A 12791-nucleotide genomic window follows, 5' to 3' on the forward strand; every position below is an offset into this window, starting at 1 on the left:
GGCCCAGGGAAGGAGAGATTCTCTCCCTCGCTGCCGGGCCCCCCTACTGGCCGCCTGCACACACAAGCCCTAGGATGCCCTCCCCGCTTTGAAGTGACTCCAGGCTCCCGAAGGCCGTCCTCTGCCCTTAGCTCAGCACTAAAGGAAATGACCTTTGAATCTGCATCAGCACCTGCCCAGGCAGGGTGGGGCGGGAGGGGGGGCCTCCTCCACCCCCCCCCCCCGCTGGAGCCCTCTGCCTAAAAGCTTGCTTCAGGAAGCCTGTTCCCAGGAGGTACCAGCCCCCCTCAGACCCAAGCCTTCTAGCCGTGAGAAGCCTTTTTTGTTCCTTGCAGGAGGAGCAAAAAGATGTTCAGACCATTCCTGTGAAGCCGGGCCAGAAACCGCCCCTACCTGATTTACCTTTATACCCTCGCCCACCTTTGCCCGCCCGGGAGGGAGCTTCCATTTTTTCCTGAGCAAGGGGCCAGGATGGAGTGAGTTCCAAGAGTCAGCCTAGGATCCAGGGGGAATAATCTGGAGCTGGTTGGAGATGCCTGGACAGCCTCAGGAGGGAATGAACTGTCCCCCTCCCCTTCCTCTCCCAGGGGCCGAACTGCGGCTCCCACTTTTTTACCGGAAGAAACAACCCTGGGCAAGTTCCGAGTGAGGGGGAGGAGAGAGACCACAGTCCCCCCCCCCGGGGGTCGTCAAGCACCAGAGCCCCACTGCCTGCAGCCAACCAGCCAGTCCCCTCCTCGGGGTAACCTCAGTCAGCTGGCTGGGAGCCCTCCCTCCCACAGTCCGGGCCGTCAGAGGCCGGCTGTGGGCCGGAGCTTCGCCACTGACCAGGTCTCCCAGAGCCAGTCCCGGCCTCCGGGGCCCGGCTCCTCCTCGGGGAAGGCCGGTCGGGCCAAGGCGGGGGCGGGGACTCGGGCGGAGGCCGGGATCTCCCTCCCACCTGGGGGGGGCGGGGAAGGAAGAGCCACCCCGAGGCACGGAACGAATACAGGTTTATTGAGCAGCATTGAGTTGAGGGATGCAGGGGCAAAGGGAAGGGGGTGGAGCTGGCCGGGCAGGGCACTGGCTACATGGTCAGCTCCTGCAAGAAAGGACAAAAAAGAGACATCACGGCTGGGAGCTGGAAGCCTCGGGACGCAATAACCCCTCCTCCCCCCCCCCCCGGAGCGGAGCCGCCAGCACCATGGTGGGGGGAGGGCAGCCGGGGTTAGGGGGGAAATCCTCCGAGGGGAGGCACCGGGTCCCGACATGCGGCCCTGCAAACTGGGGGGAAGGCAGGAAGGGCCGGAGCTGGGGGGCTGGCCCAGGCCTCTGCCGGGCCCATGCTCACCATAATGGCATTGACGATGTCGTTGTTGTTGTGTCTCAGCGCCCGGACCGCCTTGGCCCGAGACACGTTGGCCTGCGCCATCACCAGCTCGATGTCGCGCACCTCCAGCCCCGTCTCATCCACCTGCGGGAGCGGGAGCGGCTGGGCCCGGGGCTGGGGGCGCCGCGCCCTCCCCAGGACCGCCTCTCGCCCGTCCCCCCCAGGACCGCCCCTTCCCCGCCCCCCCCAGTTCCGCCCCCCCAGTCCCCAGGACCGCCCCTCTCCCGCCCCCCCCCCAGTCCCCAGGACCGCCCCTCCCCCGTCCCCCTCAGGACCGCTCCCCCGTCCCCAGGACCGCCCCGCCCCCGCCCCCCCCAGTCCCCAGGACCGCCCCTCCCCCGTCCCCAGGACCGCCCCCCCCCCCGGCCCCAGGACCGCCCCTCCCCCGCCCCCCCAGTCCCCAGGACCGCCCCTCCCCCGTCCCCCTCAGGACCGCCCCCCCCCCGGCCCCAGGACCGCCCCGCCCCCGCCCCCCCCAGTCCCCAGGACCGCCTCTCGCCCGTCCCGGCGGAGACCCTCCCCTCGGCCCCTCACCTCTTCCTCGTCGCTCTCCTCCTTGACGCTGAGGCCGGGCGCCGTCTCGGTGAGGATGGACGAGGGCTCGGCCGGCACTTTAAACTTCTCGGCCGCCGCCTTGTGCACTTGCTGGGACAGGTCCTCGATCTGCGGCCCGACGGGGCGGGTCAGAAAGAGGCCCAGGCTCCCCGTTCTCTGCCCTTCCGGGTCCCAGCCCCGGCCGCGCGCTCCCGGCGGCCCATGAGGGCGCTTCCCTCCCCGCCCCCCGCCCCCCGGGGAGGACCGCACAGACCGACCTTCGCCTCCCCGAAGACGATGTAGATGTCGGACGCGGGACTTTTGAAGACGTCGGGCTTGGAGATGACAAAGAGGATGTTCTTGGACTTGCGGATGGTGATCCGGGTGACTCCGTGGATCTGCCGGAGGCCCAGCTTTGACATGGCCTGGGGAGGGGGAGGGGCCGGTGTGAGGCCTCAGGCCCCCTGAGAGCCTGCCGGGCTTGGGTCTTGGGCAGTGCCCAGCCTCTCGCCCCCCCCCCCCGCCCCGGGCCTCCAGAGCCCCCCACCCCCTCACCTTTCGGGCCTTCTTCTCGCTGCGGCTCTGCTTGGCTTTATTGACTGCCTCCTCGCCACTCCCCCCGGAGTGAGCCAGCTGGGCCTGCGCACGGGACAGAACCAGAACCGGTCAGCATCGCAAGGCCCACAACCAGCCCGTTTTTGACATCTGGGCCTTGGGTACCTCATACAATGTCAGGAGGAGGCCAGAGGCCAATTCCTCACCGAGGAACAAGTCCCCAGGGAAGAAAAGAGGAGCGCTTAGGGAAAAACAACCAAAACCCCACCCGGAGTCCGGGCCTCATACCGGGCCCCTGCGGACGGGGCACTGGGCGAGGGGCCAGCTGGTGGCTCTGAGCAAGTCGCTGACTTCTGCCGCCTCAGTTTCCCCCACCTGTTGGACGGGTCATGGGCAGGGTTAACAACATGGGCCGGCTCCTCCGAAGCCGCCGCTCACCGCAGTGACTTTAGGCCAATAGCACAGTCTCCCCCACCAGAGCTTTCTTCTCAAGTGGATGGGGAACGAAGCCACAATTACGTACTCCAAGGGTAGTAGAAAAAGGAAAGTGCCGAGCAAACTTTAAAGCATTAAAAAGGAATTTCAGTTGTGATGGTCACCCTGCCTCCCTAGAAAGGAGTCTCAGAGGGACGTCCAGGGAGGGGGGCGGGACGTCCCGAATCACACCGCGTGAGCCCCTTTCAGGCGCGGCTAGAAGGGGTGAGAAGGTACCTGGGGTGCTGCGGCCTGTGGCTCGGTGCTGTCCGGCTCCTCCAAGTCGGGGAGAGACTCCCCGTTACTCTCAGAATCATTGCGGGATGCTGCGGGTAGGAAAGGATGGAGATCAGAAAGAGCACAAAAGCGACTGCTTACTCTAGTGGGAATAAGAAACGCCCCTCCCCCTTTCTAAGGGCGTCACTTCTCGGTCTCCAGGCCCCCAGACGGACCCTAGAGGCACAAACTGCCTGGGAGTTTGCCAGTGACCTCCTGGCCGGTGGGAGGGGACAGGGCTTCCTCTGGCCCTCCTGCAGGGCCGAGCAGAGTCCGGGCGGCCGGGACACTCTGGCCTGTTTCTGGCTTGGGCAGGCTCGGTGCCTCAGTCTCTCCTCTGTTACAGTTTTACCTCAGGGGGGCCGTCCCACACGCCCCTCGGGCCCACTCACCCCTGTGGTCGGCCCGGGCTGCCTGGCGCAGCTCCTCCAGTTCCGTGCACCGGGAGAGGGGCTCTGCCTCGCTCGACGAGCTCGACTGGGACTGCACCAGAGCCCGCGCCCGGGGCCGAGCAGAACCTGGGGAGCCGACAGTGGGGGATGGAAAGGCCGGAGAGGGGAGCCCGCCTCCCCCCCCCAGACGTCCGGTCCTCCGCTCCCTGCCCCTCGGCCCAGGTGCCCCGCCCACCACACCCCGCTCACCTTCTCTGCTCCGCCAGAGCCCGGAGGAAGAGGCCACCGCATCTGCTGGGGGGACCGTGGGAGCCCAGAGCCCAGGGCCAGGGGCAGGGCCTGGAGGCACTTGGCTGGAAGTGGGGGGTTTGGGAACCGCCTGAGGGACAGAACCCCCCGCGGAAGCCTGACCTGCCCAGAGCCCCCTGGAGCACGGGCTTGAGATCACCTCAGCAGACCCTCCTGGGGCCTGGTCTTTGGCATAGGGGACCACTTTTGAGGTTGGTGTTCTGGGGGACGCTAGGGTTTGACCTCTTGGGGAGCAGTGCCGGGGAGAGCCCGCTTTCCATGCTGCTACTGTGCCCAGGTCTGATGGGCACAAGGCCAGTGCGGGGGTGTTCCCTGAGACAGCCCGGGCCGAGGAAGAGGCCGCTCCCTCCATCCTACCCCCTTCTTGCTTCTGGGCCACGGGAGCTGGGGGGCCCTTATTGCTTGAGGCCTCTGGGCTAGAAAGGGCCTGGGGAGCCAGCGGGCTGGGCATTAGAAGAGGGGCAGAAGAGGTCTGGGCCTCCCTGAAGGGGGGCACAGCAGCAGCAGAACGGGGCTGGGACTTCCCCACTTTGTGGTTCGGGCCAGCTGCCGGCTTGGGCGGCTTCTCCCTGCCCAGGGGTTTCCGTGGCAGGGGCCTCTTCTCCCCCGAGGGACCTTCTGGTTCTTCAGGGGAACAGTCAGCTGAAGATGAAACAGAGGGAGGAGCTCTCTCCGCCACATGTTTGGGGCCTCGAGACTGGTCAGTGTCCACCGGGGGCAGAGCAGCAACAGCCAGAGTCCCTCGAGGCTGGGACGTGGAGGGGAGGGCGCACGGCGCCTTTGGGGACGAAGAACTGGGCACCTCCTCTCCGGGCCTGAGGAGAGGGGCCTGTTCAGGGTCCTGCCTCAGTTTAGCCTTCCGCTGGGAGCCCTTGGACGACGCTGGAGAGCCTTTCCCTGGGGGGCCACGGGGGCCCTTGGCTCTAAGCACAGGCCCAGGGGCTCCACTGGCTTCCGGGATCCGCTCACTGGGTCCAGGCTCCTGAGCCAGCTCCTCTGGGCACTTTTCCTCCAGACTAAATTCGGCCTCCGCCAGCAGCTCCTTCCCCAGGACATCCGTTTGTTCCAGACTAGCTCCAGAATCGGGCTCCAGAGCTCCGGCCTCCTCAGAGGGTTGGAGAGCATCCGGGGTCCCCGAGACATTGCCCATCGTGGTAGGAGAGGCTGGGGGATGCTCTGGGCCCTCGTCCTCACCAGCAGGGCCCTCGCTCTCCAGATGGCATGGAGGGCACGGAGGGGTGCGCTCTGGGGAGATAGGGGGATGCCCTTCCCCACTGACGCCCCTTGGCAGGGCATCCTCACAGTCTTTAGAAATGACCGCATAGCTTTGCTCCGCCAGAGGGTCCCGGCCTTCACTCCTACCAGGTGGCCCTGTCTGCCTCTCCACGCCTCGGCCGTGGCCGTCGGCCGGCTCCCGAGCCTCTGGCGGAGCTTCTCTCTGGGGGGCCAGTGGTTCAGTTCCCTTATCTGTACTGGGACCGGCAACAAGACCTCCCCGCGAGTCCAGCCCTTCAGTTGGATCTTGGGGGCACTCTGGTTTCTCGCCCTCCTCCTGCCTCCCAGCAGGGGGGGTCTCCGGTGTTAGGGGGGGGCTGTCCGCCTGGGACAGCTCCAGGCCTAATGTGAAGACCACTTCTTGGGGAGGGGGAGGGGGTGTTGCTGTGGCAGTGGGTTCCAGGTTTACTTCTTGTGATGTCTGAGACGTCCCAGCACGGAGTTCTGCACCTGCTGCTTGTAGGACCGGAGGGGTCACTGCCCCAGCGATGCGGTCTAGACCAACTGCTTCTTGTGTGGTCTGACATAGCATCGTGGCAGTGGGTTCCAGGCCTTCCGCTGCTCGTCGGGTCCGAGGTGCGTTCTTGGCAACGCGTCCTAGGCCTACTGTTGTCTGAGATGTGTTCTTGGCAACGGATCCTAGGGCTACTGTTCCTTTTTGGGTTTGAGATGCGTTCTTGGCAACAGGTTTTAGATCTACCTCTTCTTGTTGGGTCTGAGAAATGTTCCTGACAATGGATTCTAGGTTTACTGTTTCTTGTAGAATCTGAGATGCTTTTGTGGCAATGGGTTCTAGGTCTCCTGTTTTTTGTAGAGTCTGAGATGTGTTCTTGGCAATGAGTTCTAGCTCTATATTTTCCTGTTGGTTCTGAGATGTCTTCTTGATCATGGAGTCCAGATTTGCTGCTTCTTGTATGGTCTGAGATATTGTGGCAATGGGATCTAATCCTACAGTTTCTTTTAGGGTATGAAATGTCTTTATGGCAATGGGTTCTAGGTCTGCTGTTTCTTGTTGGGTCTCAGATACCCTTGTGACCATGGGTTCTAGATGTGTTTCTTCTTGTTGGGTCTGAGATACCCTTGTGACCATGGGTTCTAGATCTGCTGCCTCCTGTGTGGTCCGAGATATCCTCGTGGTCATGGTTTTTGGATCTGCTGCTTCTTGTTGGGTCTGGGATGTCCTTGTGGCCATGCATTCTAGATCTGCTATTTCTTGTAGGTTCTGGGATGTCATCATGGTAATGGGTTCAAGATTTGCTGCTTCTTGTATGGTCCAAGAAGTTTTTGTGGAAATGGATTCTAGGTCTGCTCCTTGTGGGGCCCGAGGGGTCACTGACACCACAGTGGGTTCTAGGTCTGCTCCTTGGGGGGTCCGAAGGGTCACTGACACTGCCGTGGATTCTAGGTTTCCTTCTTGTGGGGTCTGAGGGGTCACTGATATCACAGTGGGTTCTAGGGTTCCTTCCTGTGGGGTCACTGACATGGCAGTGGGTTCTAGGTCTGCTCCTTCCTGTGGGGTCCAAGGGGACACCGACACTGCAGTGGGTTCTAGGATTCCTTCTTGTGGACCCTGAGGGGTCACTGACACCGCAGTGGGTTCTAGGTCTGCTCCTTGTGAGGCCCGAGGGGTCACTGACACCGCAGTGGGTTCTGGGTCTGCTCCTTGTGGGGCCCAAGGGGTCACTGACACCGTGGTGGATTTTAGGTCTGCTCCTTGTGGGGCCCGAGGGGTTACTGATACCGCAGTGGGTTCTAGGTCTGCTCCTTGTGGACCCCGAGGGGTCACTGACACCACAGTGGGTTCTGGGTCTGCTCCTTGTGGGGCCCGAGGGGTCACTGACACCGCAGTAGATTTTAGGTCTGCTCCTTGTGGGGCCCGAGGGGTCACTGACACCACAGTGGGTTCTAGGTCTGCTCCTTGTGGACCCCGAGGGGTCACTGACACCGCAGTGGGTTCTAGGTCTGCTCCTTGTGGGGCCCGAGGGGTCACTGACACCGCAGTGGGTTCTGGGTCTGCTCCTTGTGGGGCCCGAGGGGTCACTGACACCGCAGTGGGTTCTGGGTCTGCTCCTTGTGGGGCCCGAGGGGTCACTGACACCGCAGTGGATTCTGGGTCTGCTCCTTGTGGACCCCGAGGGGTCACTGACACCACAGTGGGTTCTAGGTCTGCTCCTTGTGGGGCCCGAGGGGTCACTGACACCGCAGTGGGTTCTGGGTCTGGTCCTTGTGGGGCCCGAGGGGTCACTGACACCGCAGTGGGTTCTGGGTCTGGTCCTTGTGGGGCCCGAGGGGTCACTGACACCATGGTGAGTTCCAGGTCTGCTCCTGGGGTCTGAGGGGTCACTGACACTGCAGTGGATTCTAGGTCTGCTCCTTGTGGACCCCGAGGGGTCACTGACACCACAGTGGGTTCTAGGTCTGCTCCTTGTGGGGCCCGAGGGGTCACTGACACCACAGTGGGTTCTAGGTCTGCTCCTTGTGGGGCCCGAGGGGTCACTGACACCATGGTGAGTTCCAGGTCTGCTCCTGGGGTCTGAGGGGTCACTGACACTGCAGTGGATTCTAGGTCTGCTCCTTGTGGGGCCCGAGGGGTCACTGACACCGCAGTGGGTTCCGGGTCTTCTCCTTGTGGGGCCCGAGGGGTCACTGACACCATGGTGAGTTCCAGGTCTGCTCCTGGGGTCTGAGGGGTCACTGACACTGCAGTGGATTCTAGGTCTGCTCCTTGTGGGGCCCGAGGGGTCACTGACACCACAGTGGGTTCTAGGTCTGCTCCTTGTGGGGCCCGAGGGGTCACTGACACCACAGTGGGTTCTAGGTCTGCTCCTTGTGGGGCCCGAGGGGTCACTGACACCGCAGTGGGTTCTGGGTCTGCTCCTTGTGGGGCCCGAGGGGTCACTGACACCATGGTGAGTTCCAGGTCTGCTCCTGGGGTCTGAGGGGTCGAGGCCACGGCAGCAGGCTCCCCCCCTGAGCTGGGCCCCGGGCCCTGGGCCAGGAGCGGGGCAGCTGCCGCCGCCTCCTTACCCATTGAGCCATCCCCAGCCTCCGGGGAGCCGAACCAGAGAGGGCCCGGGGGCTGAGCGTGAGGCTCCTCGCTGTAGAGCCGCTCGTCCTCCTCCCCGGCGTAGGAGGCCGAGTCGGAGTCGGAGGAGGCGGCCGACGTGTCGTCCCGGAAGGCGAAGGCCTCGTCCACCCCCTCGTTGATGGAGGTCTCCGACAGGGACTGCAGGAAGGAGGCCGAGGTGCTGTCGTCCTCCCCCTCGCTCTCTCGGCTCGGCGCTTCCTCCTGGGGCAGCACCATGATCTCCACGGCGTCGGCCTCAAAGATCAGACTGCCCCGGAAAGGCAGCAAGGTGGCCGGGATCATGGGGTCCCCGCCCGGAAAGCCGACGTCCGGGAAGGAGTCGCCCCCTGGCCCCGGGTTCCAGGAGGAGCCGCTGTCCCCAGAGAGGCTGGACTCCGAGGAGGGCAGGTCCCGGGGGCCCGTGGGCAGGAGCTCCGTGTCGTCCGAGTCGGAGGCCCCGCCGAGGGGACTCTCCGGGCAGGCCCCGGTGTCAGGCTCCACGAGCAGGTTGGGGGAGCAGGACGGGGATGTGCTGAAGCTGCTGGAGGAGGCCCAGCTGCCCCCCTCGGCGGTGATGTAGGAGCCCGAGGGGGAGGTGGGGGGGGAGCCCAGGAGGTCCACCTCGCTGTCGCTGGGCTCCTCGCTCAGGCAGAGGGAGCGTGTGAACAGGTAGGAGCAGGCCAGCTTGGTGGGGGTGGAGGGGGCTGTGAAATAAGGGTCCGGGTCCGGGCGGGGGGAAGGCACAGGGAGGTCGCCCTGAGAGAGCAGCTCGGGGGGCGGGCTGGGGCCAGCCCGCCTGCCCTCCAAGTCCCTGAGCTCTGAATCCGGCCCCGGCAGGGGCGCGGCGGCCTGGGGCTCCTCGGGGGCCCGCTGGGGCCCGCTGCTGCTTGTTTCTTCGCCCATCACCACCCGAGGCTCCAGACTCTCCAGGATGAGGGGCTCCTCGGAGAGTCCTTTTGGGGGTCCCACCACGGGGCTGCACTCTCCCAAGGCAGTTCGACCGGAACTAGCGCTGCCCGCTCCAGCGTCCGAGCTGGCCCCCTCTGGCTGCGGCCGGTCGCCGTGCTTGGCGGGTAGGAAGGCCAGGGGGATGGGGGCTGGCCCTGCAGTCAGGTCCCCCCGCAGGGGCAGATCCTCAGGCGTGGGCAGGTCCCCACTGGGGGTGGAGGCAGCGGCATCGTGGGGTTCAACTGTGGGAGAGAGAAGGGAGATGTGAGAAGGGAAGATACGGGAGAGAACAAGGGGAGGGCCTGGCCCGGACGCCTCAGAAAACGGAGACCAGGCCGAAAACCGAGCAGCAGGAGGCCCGAGCATTAACAGCGCTGGGACGGGCCTTTGTGGGCCCAGCCTCGGCCTTCTCCTCCGCTAGTGAGAGAACAGTTCCGGGCTGGCGGACAAAGTTGGGCCAGACTTCCGGGAGCGCCCGCGCCTTGGCCTCTTAAGGGGGTGGTTGTGGACAAACCCATTCCCTTTAGAGAGCACCGGGGGGTCTCCGGGCGCTAGCTGTTACCCAGGAGGCCGTGGACAGCCCAGAGCTCCCATGTCACCTGCAGCTCCCAGACAGGGGCCCACTCAGGTCTGAGTCCAAGCCCAGCGCCTTGTGATGAAGAAACTCACTTTCACGGTAGCCCATGGGAGCAGCTGCTGGGTCAGGGCTCGGGCACAAGCTCCCAAGGACCACAAGGGTCTCACTAATGAGGGAAAGGAAAGGGGAAACCCCATTTCTCAGCACATAGATGATCCCAGGAGGCGCAGTGTCCCCTGTACATGAATTTACGGGCCCGAAAACCTAGGTTGATAAATAAAAGGTTTATCGTAGGAATTTGGAAGTAAAGCTCAGTTAGGAAGACGCCAGGGCCAGAGGTGGCCGCTGGGCGGGCAGGGACCCTTATGTGGCCGGAAGGATACCATGTGTTGGGGGGAAGGGCTCCTGCCATGAGGGAGGTCCAGCTCACCTCTTTTATACCTAGAAGATGATGGGCAGTACCTCCAAGTTCTGGCGGGCTTTTCAGTTAGCTCAGATCAGGTGAGGGCTGGGGAAGCTGAGCTGAGAGTGGGGCTGGGACCGGATATTCAAAGGGTGCCTTTGACCAGGATTTGTGAATCAAGGTCAGTCATGGGCAGTCATCATCACCTGTTCTAATCCTAATTATTATATTATATGTGTAAAATATGTCCAATAATCCCGTTGTTTCTGGGTTGTGTCCCTCACCCCGGTGCAGAAAATTGTTGTGAAACAGACTCTGAATGCGCCGCACCCACGCCAGCTCTCATGCAGCTAACAAAGGCCTGGCCCGAGGTGAGGAGCCACAGTTCTGGTTCTGGTCCTTCTCCCCCCGCTCTGCCTCCCTCGGCAGTCTGCAGGCCAGGGGGCCCGGCCGAGAGGAAGCCTCAGAGAAAAAAGGAGGAGGGGGTCTGCCACCTAACTCCATGTTTGACCTTTACCCCGGGTCAGGAACCTTGGGAGGATGCTCTGGAAAGCCCCTTTCTTGGTTTTTTCCCCTATTTCTTAGGATCCCATCTGAATGTGTGAGCCAGACAAAATGCTCCAACCCCCCAAAGACCTAAGGGCTCCCCTTCCTTCTGTACCAAAGCTGCTGCTGTAGCTTCATCCCTTACAAAAAAAAAAAAAAAAGCCCAAGCTCCCGTCTCAAATAACAGCTGCAATCTCTCTGCTCTTCCCTTCCCCCCACAAACAGGAGAAGGGGGAGGGGAGGCAACCTCGCTGGCCTTCCTAAGCTGGCCCCCACAACTTCCATCCCTTCTTTCTCCCTCCCACTTCCCCAGTCTTGGAGCTCTGCTCTAGGATGGGGGAGGGGAGGAGGAGCTGGCCAGATCTCCTAAGCTCCCTCTGCCCTCGGGAAAGGTTAGGAACAATCAGAGGCTTCTCCATTGGTCAGACTCCAGGGAGAGTGGAGGGAAGAGGCCCAGGGTCCCCTCTTCTTCCCCTCGTCCTCCCCTCCCCCGCTGAGCATCTGCTTTATTGTAACCTCACTAGGGACAGAGAGCAGAGGCTGGAACTTAGAATCTTGGGAGCGGAGGAAGGACCCTAAAAATCACTTCGGCTCACTGGATCCTGAATGAAGAGCATCCGAAAAGGGATCTTGGAGGTCCGCCAGTTCAAAGTGACTCGTCGGGATCACCCTGGCAGTCACAGAAGCAGGATTTGAACTCGGGTCTCCCCATTACGCGCCTCCCACCTAAACGGGGTGTGTGTAAAGCCAGGCGTAGAGAGAACCCGGAAGGAGAGAACAAAGGCGGGAGACAGGGCTCTTCCTCCAGAACGTCCCATGGATTTCACCTCTCACCCCTACCTCCGGACAGGAGGAAGGGGGAACCAGGAACCCTGCCTCAGAGGGCAGAGAACCGAAAGTCCCGAGGAGGGTCAAAGGTTTTCTAGCTGGGGCGCAGCTAGGGGGCGCAGTGGATAGAGCACAGCCTTGAATTCAGGAGGACCCGAGTTCAAATCTAGTCTCAGACACTTAACACTTCCTAGCTGTGTGACCCTGGGCAAGTCACTTAACCCCAGCCTCAGGAGAAAAAGAAAAAAAAAGGTTTTCTAACCCTGCTGAAATCTGCTTCGCTCCTGTAAGCTCCTCGAGGGCAGGCGATCTGCCATTTTTCTTCCTCCTCAGCATCATTAATGCACAGAGCGAGCATTAATAATAAATAAGATAAATGATAAATGCTCGTTGAAGAGAACTGAGCCTGTCGGGAAGCTGTTCTCTGCCGGAGATAAGGAGGCTCTCACCCCAGGGACCAGGCTGCCGCGGCAGATGGAGGAAGCCGTGTGCATCCCAGCAGGCCAGCCCAAGGCCTGACTCAGCGTTTTACCCCGGGTGGAAGCTGGAAGGAGGCACGGGGCCCTCTCCTCTTCCCTGGGTCAGCCCAGGAGCCGGTCAGACAGGCTCACCGGATGGGGATGGGGAGACCCTGCATCCCCCCCCAGCCCCAGCCACAAGGTGGTAGCTTCCCAGTGAGGCTGGCTGGAGACAGCTCCTCAGTTTGCCCTATAGACTCCAAGGCAGAAAAACTGGCTTAGAGTCCCGGGATTCTATTCCTCCCTTTCCAAGGATAGCTCCAAGAGAGAACCTCTGATATACAAATATGCATAAGATCCAATTTCCAGGTCATTTCCCTACAGACCTAGGGTTAAGCAAGTGGGAAGGGGGGAGGAGGAAGGGAACACAGTGGGGTAAGGAAGCCCTTTCTGAATCACTAAAGTGCAGATAAACACAGAACAGAGTGGAATGAGTTGGACCTGGAGTCTGCAAGGTCTAGGTTTGACTACCAACTCGGGCACTTAATAAATAGCTAGGTAGAAAACATCAGCTCACTCAGTCTCTGAACCTCGGTTTCAGAAAGAAAGAAAGAAAGGAAGGAAGAAAGGAAGAAAGAAAGAAAGAAAGGAAGGAAGGAAGGAAGGAAGGAAGAAAGAAAGAAAGAAAGGAAGGAAGAAAGAAAGAAAGAAAGAAAGGAAGGAAGGAAGAAAGAAAGGAAGGAAGGAAGGAAGAAAGAAAGAAAGAAAGGAAGGAAGGAA

At 62.0% G+C, this 12791-nt stretch overlaps 1 protein-coding gene across 2 annotated transcripts in view; it reads right to left on the reverse strand.

Annotated features, from left to right (window-relative positions):
* Positions 1–974: 974 nt before the first annotated feature.
* NACAD (NAC alpha domain containing) overlaps positions 975–12791 on the reverse strand; it is a 16435-nt gene continuing 4618 nt past the window's right edge. Inside the window, exons 2-9 of one of the 2 annotated variants that reach the window (XM_074283543.1) lie at positions 3850–9441; positions 3601–3726; positions 3170–3258; positions 2459–2542; positions 2182–2328; positions 1904–2032; positions 1331–1453; positions 975–1081 (exon numbers count right to left, since the gene is read on the reverse strand). In XM_074283543.1, coding sequence (XP_074139644.1) covers positions 1067–1081; positions 1331–1453; positions 1904–2032; positions 2182–2328; positions 2459–2542; positions 3170–3258; positions 3601–3726; positions 3850–9441 — 6305 coding nt within the window. In that variant the 3' untranslated portion in view covers positions 975–1066. Of the gene's footprint in view, positions 1082–1330; positions 1454–1903; positions 2033–2181; positions 2329–2458; positions 2543–3169; positions 3259–3600; positions 3727–3849; positions 9837–12791 lie in introns of those variants that run through there. The other variant, XM_074283542.1, reaches the window with a different exon arrangement.

This window comes from Sminthopsis crassicaudata, chromosome 1 (assembly GCF_048593235.1).
Source record: "Sminthopsis crassicaudata isolate SCR6 chromosome 1, ASM4859323v1, whole genome shotgun sequence".
NCBI classification, from domain to species: domain Eukaryota; kingdom Metazoa; phylum Chordata; class Mammalia; order Dasyuromorphia; family Dasyuridae; genus Sminthopsis; species Sminthopsis crassicaudata.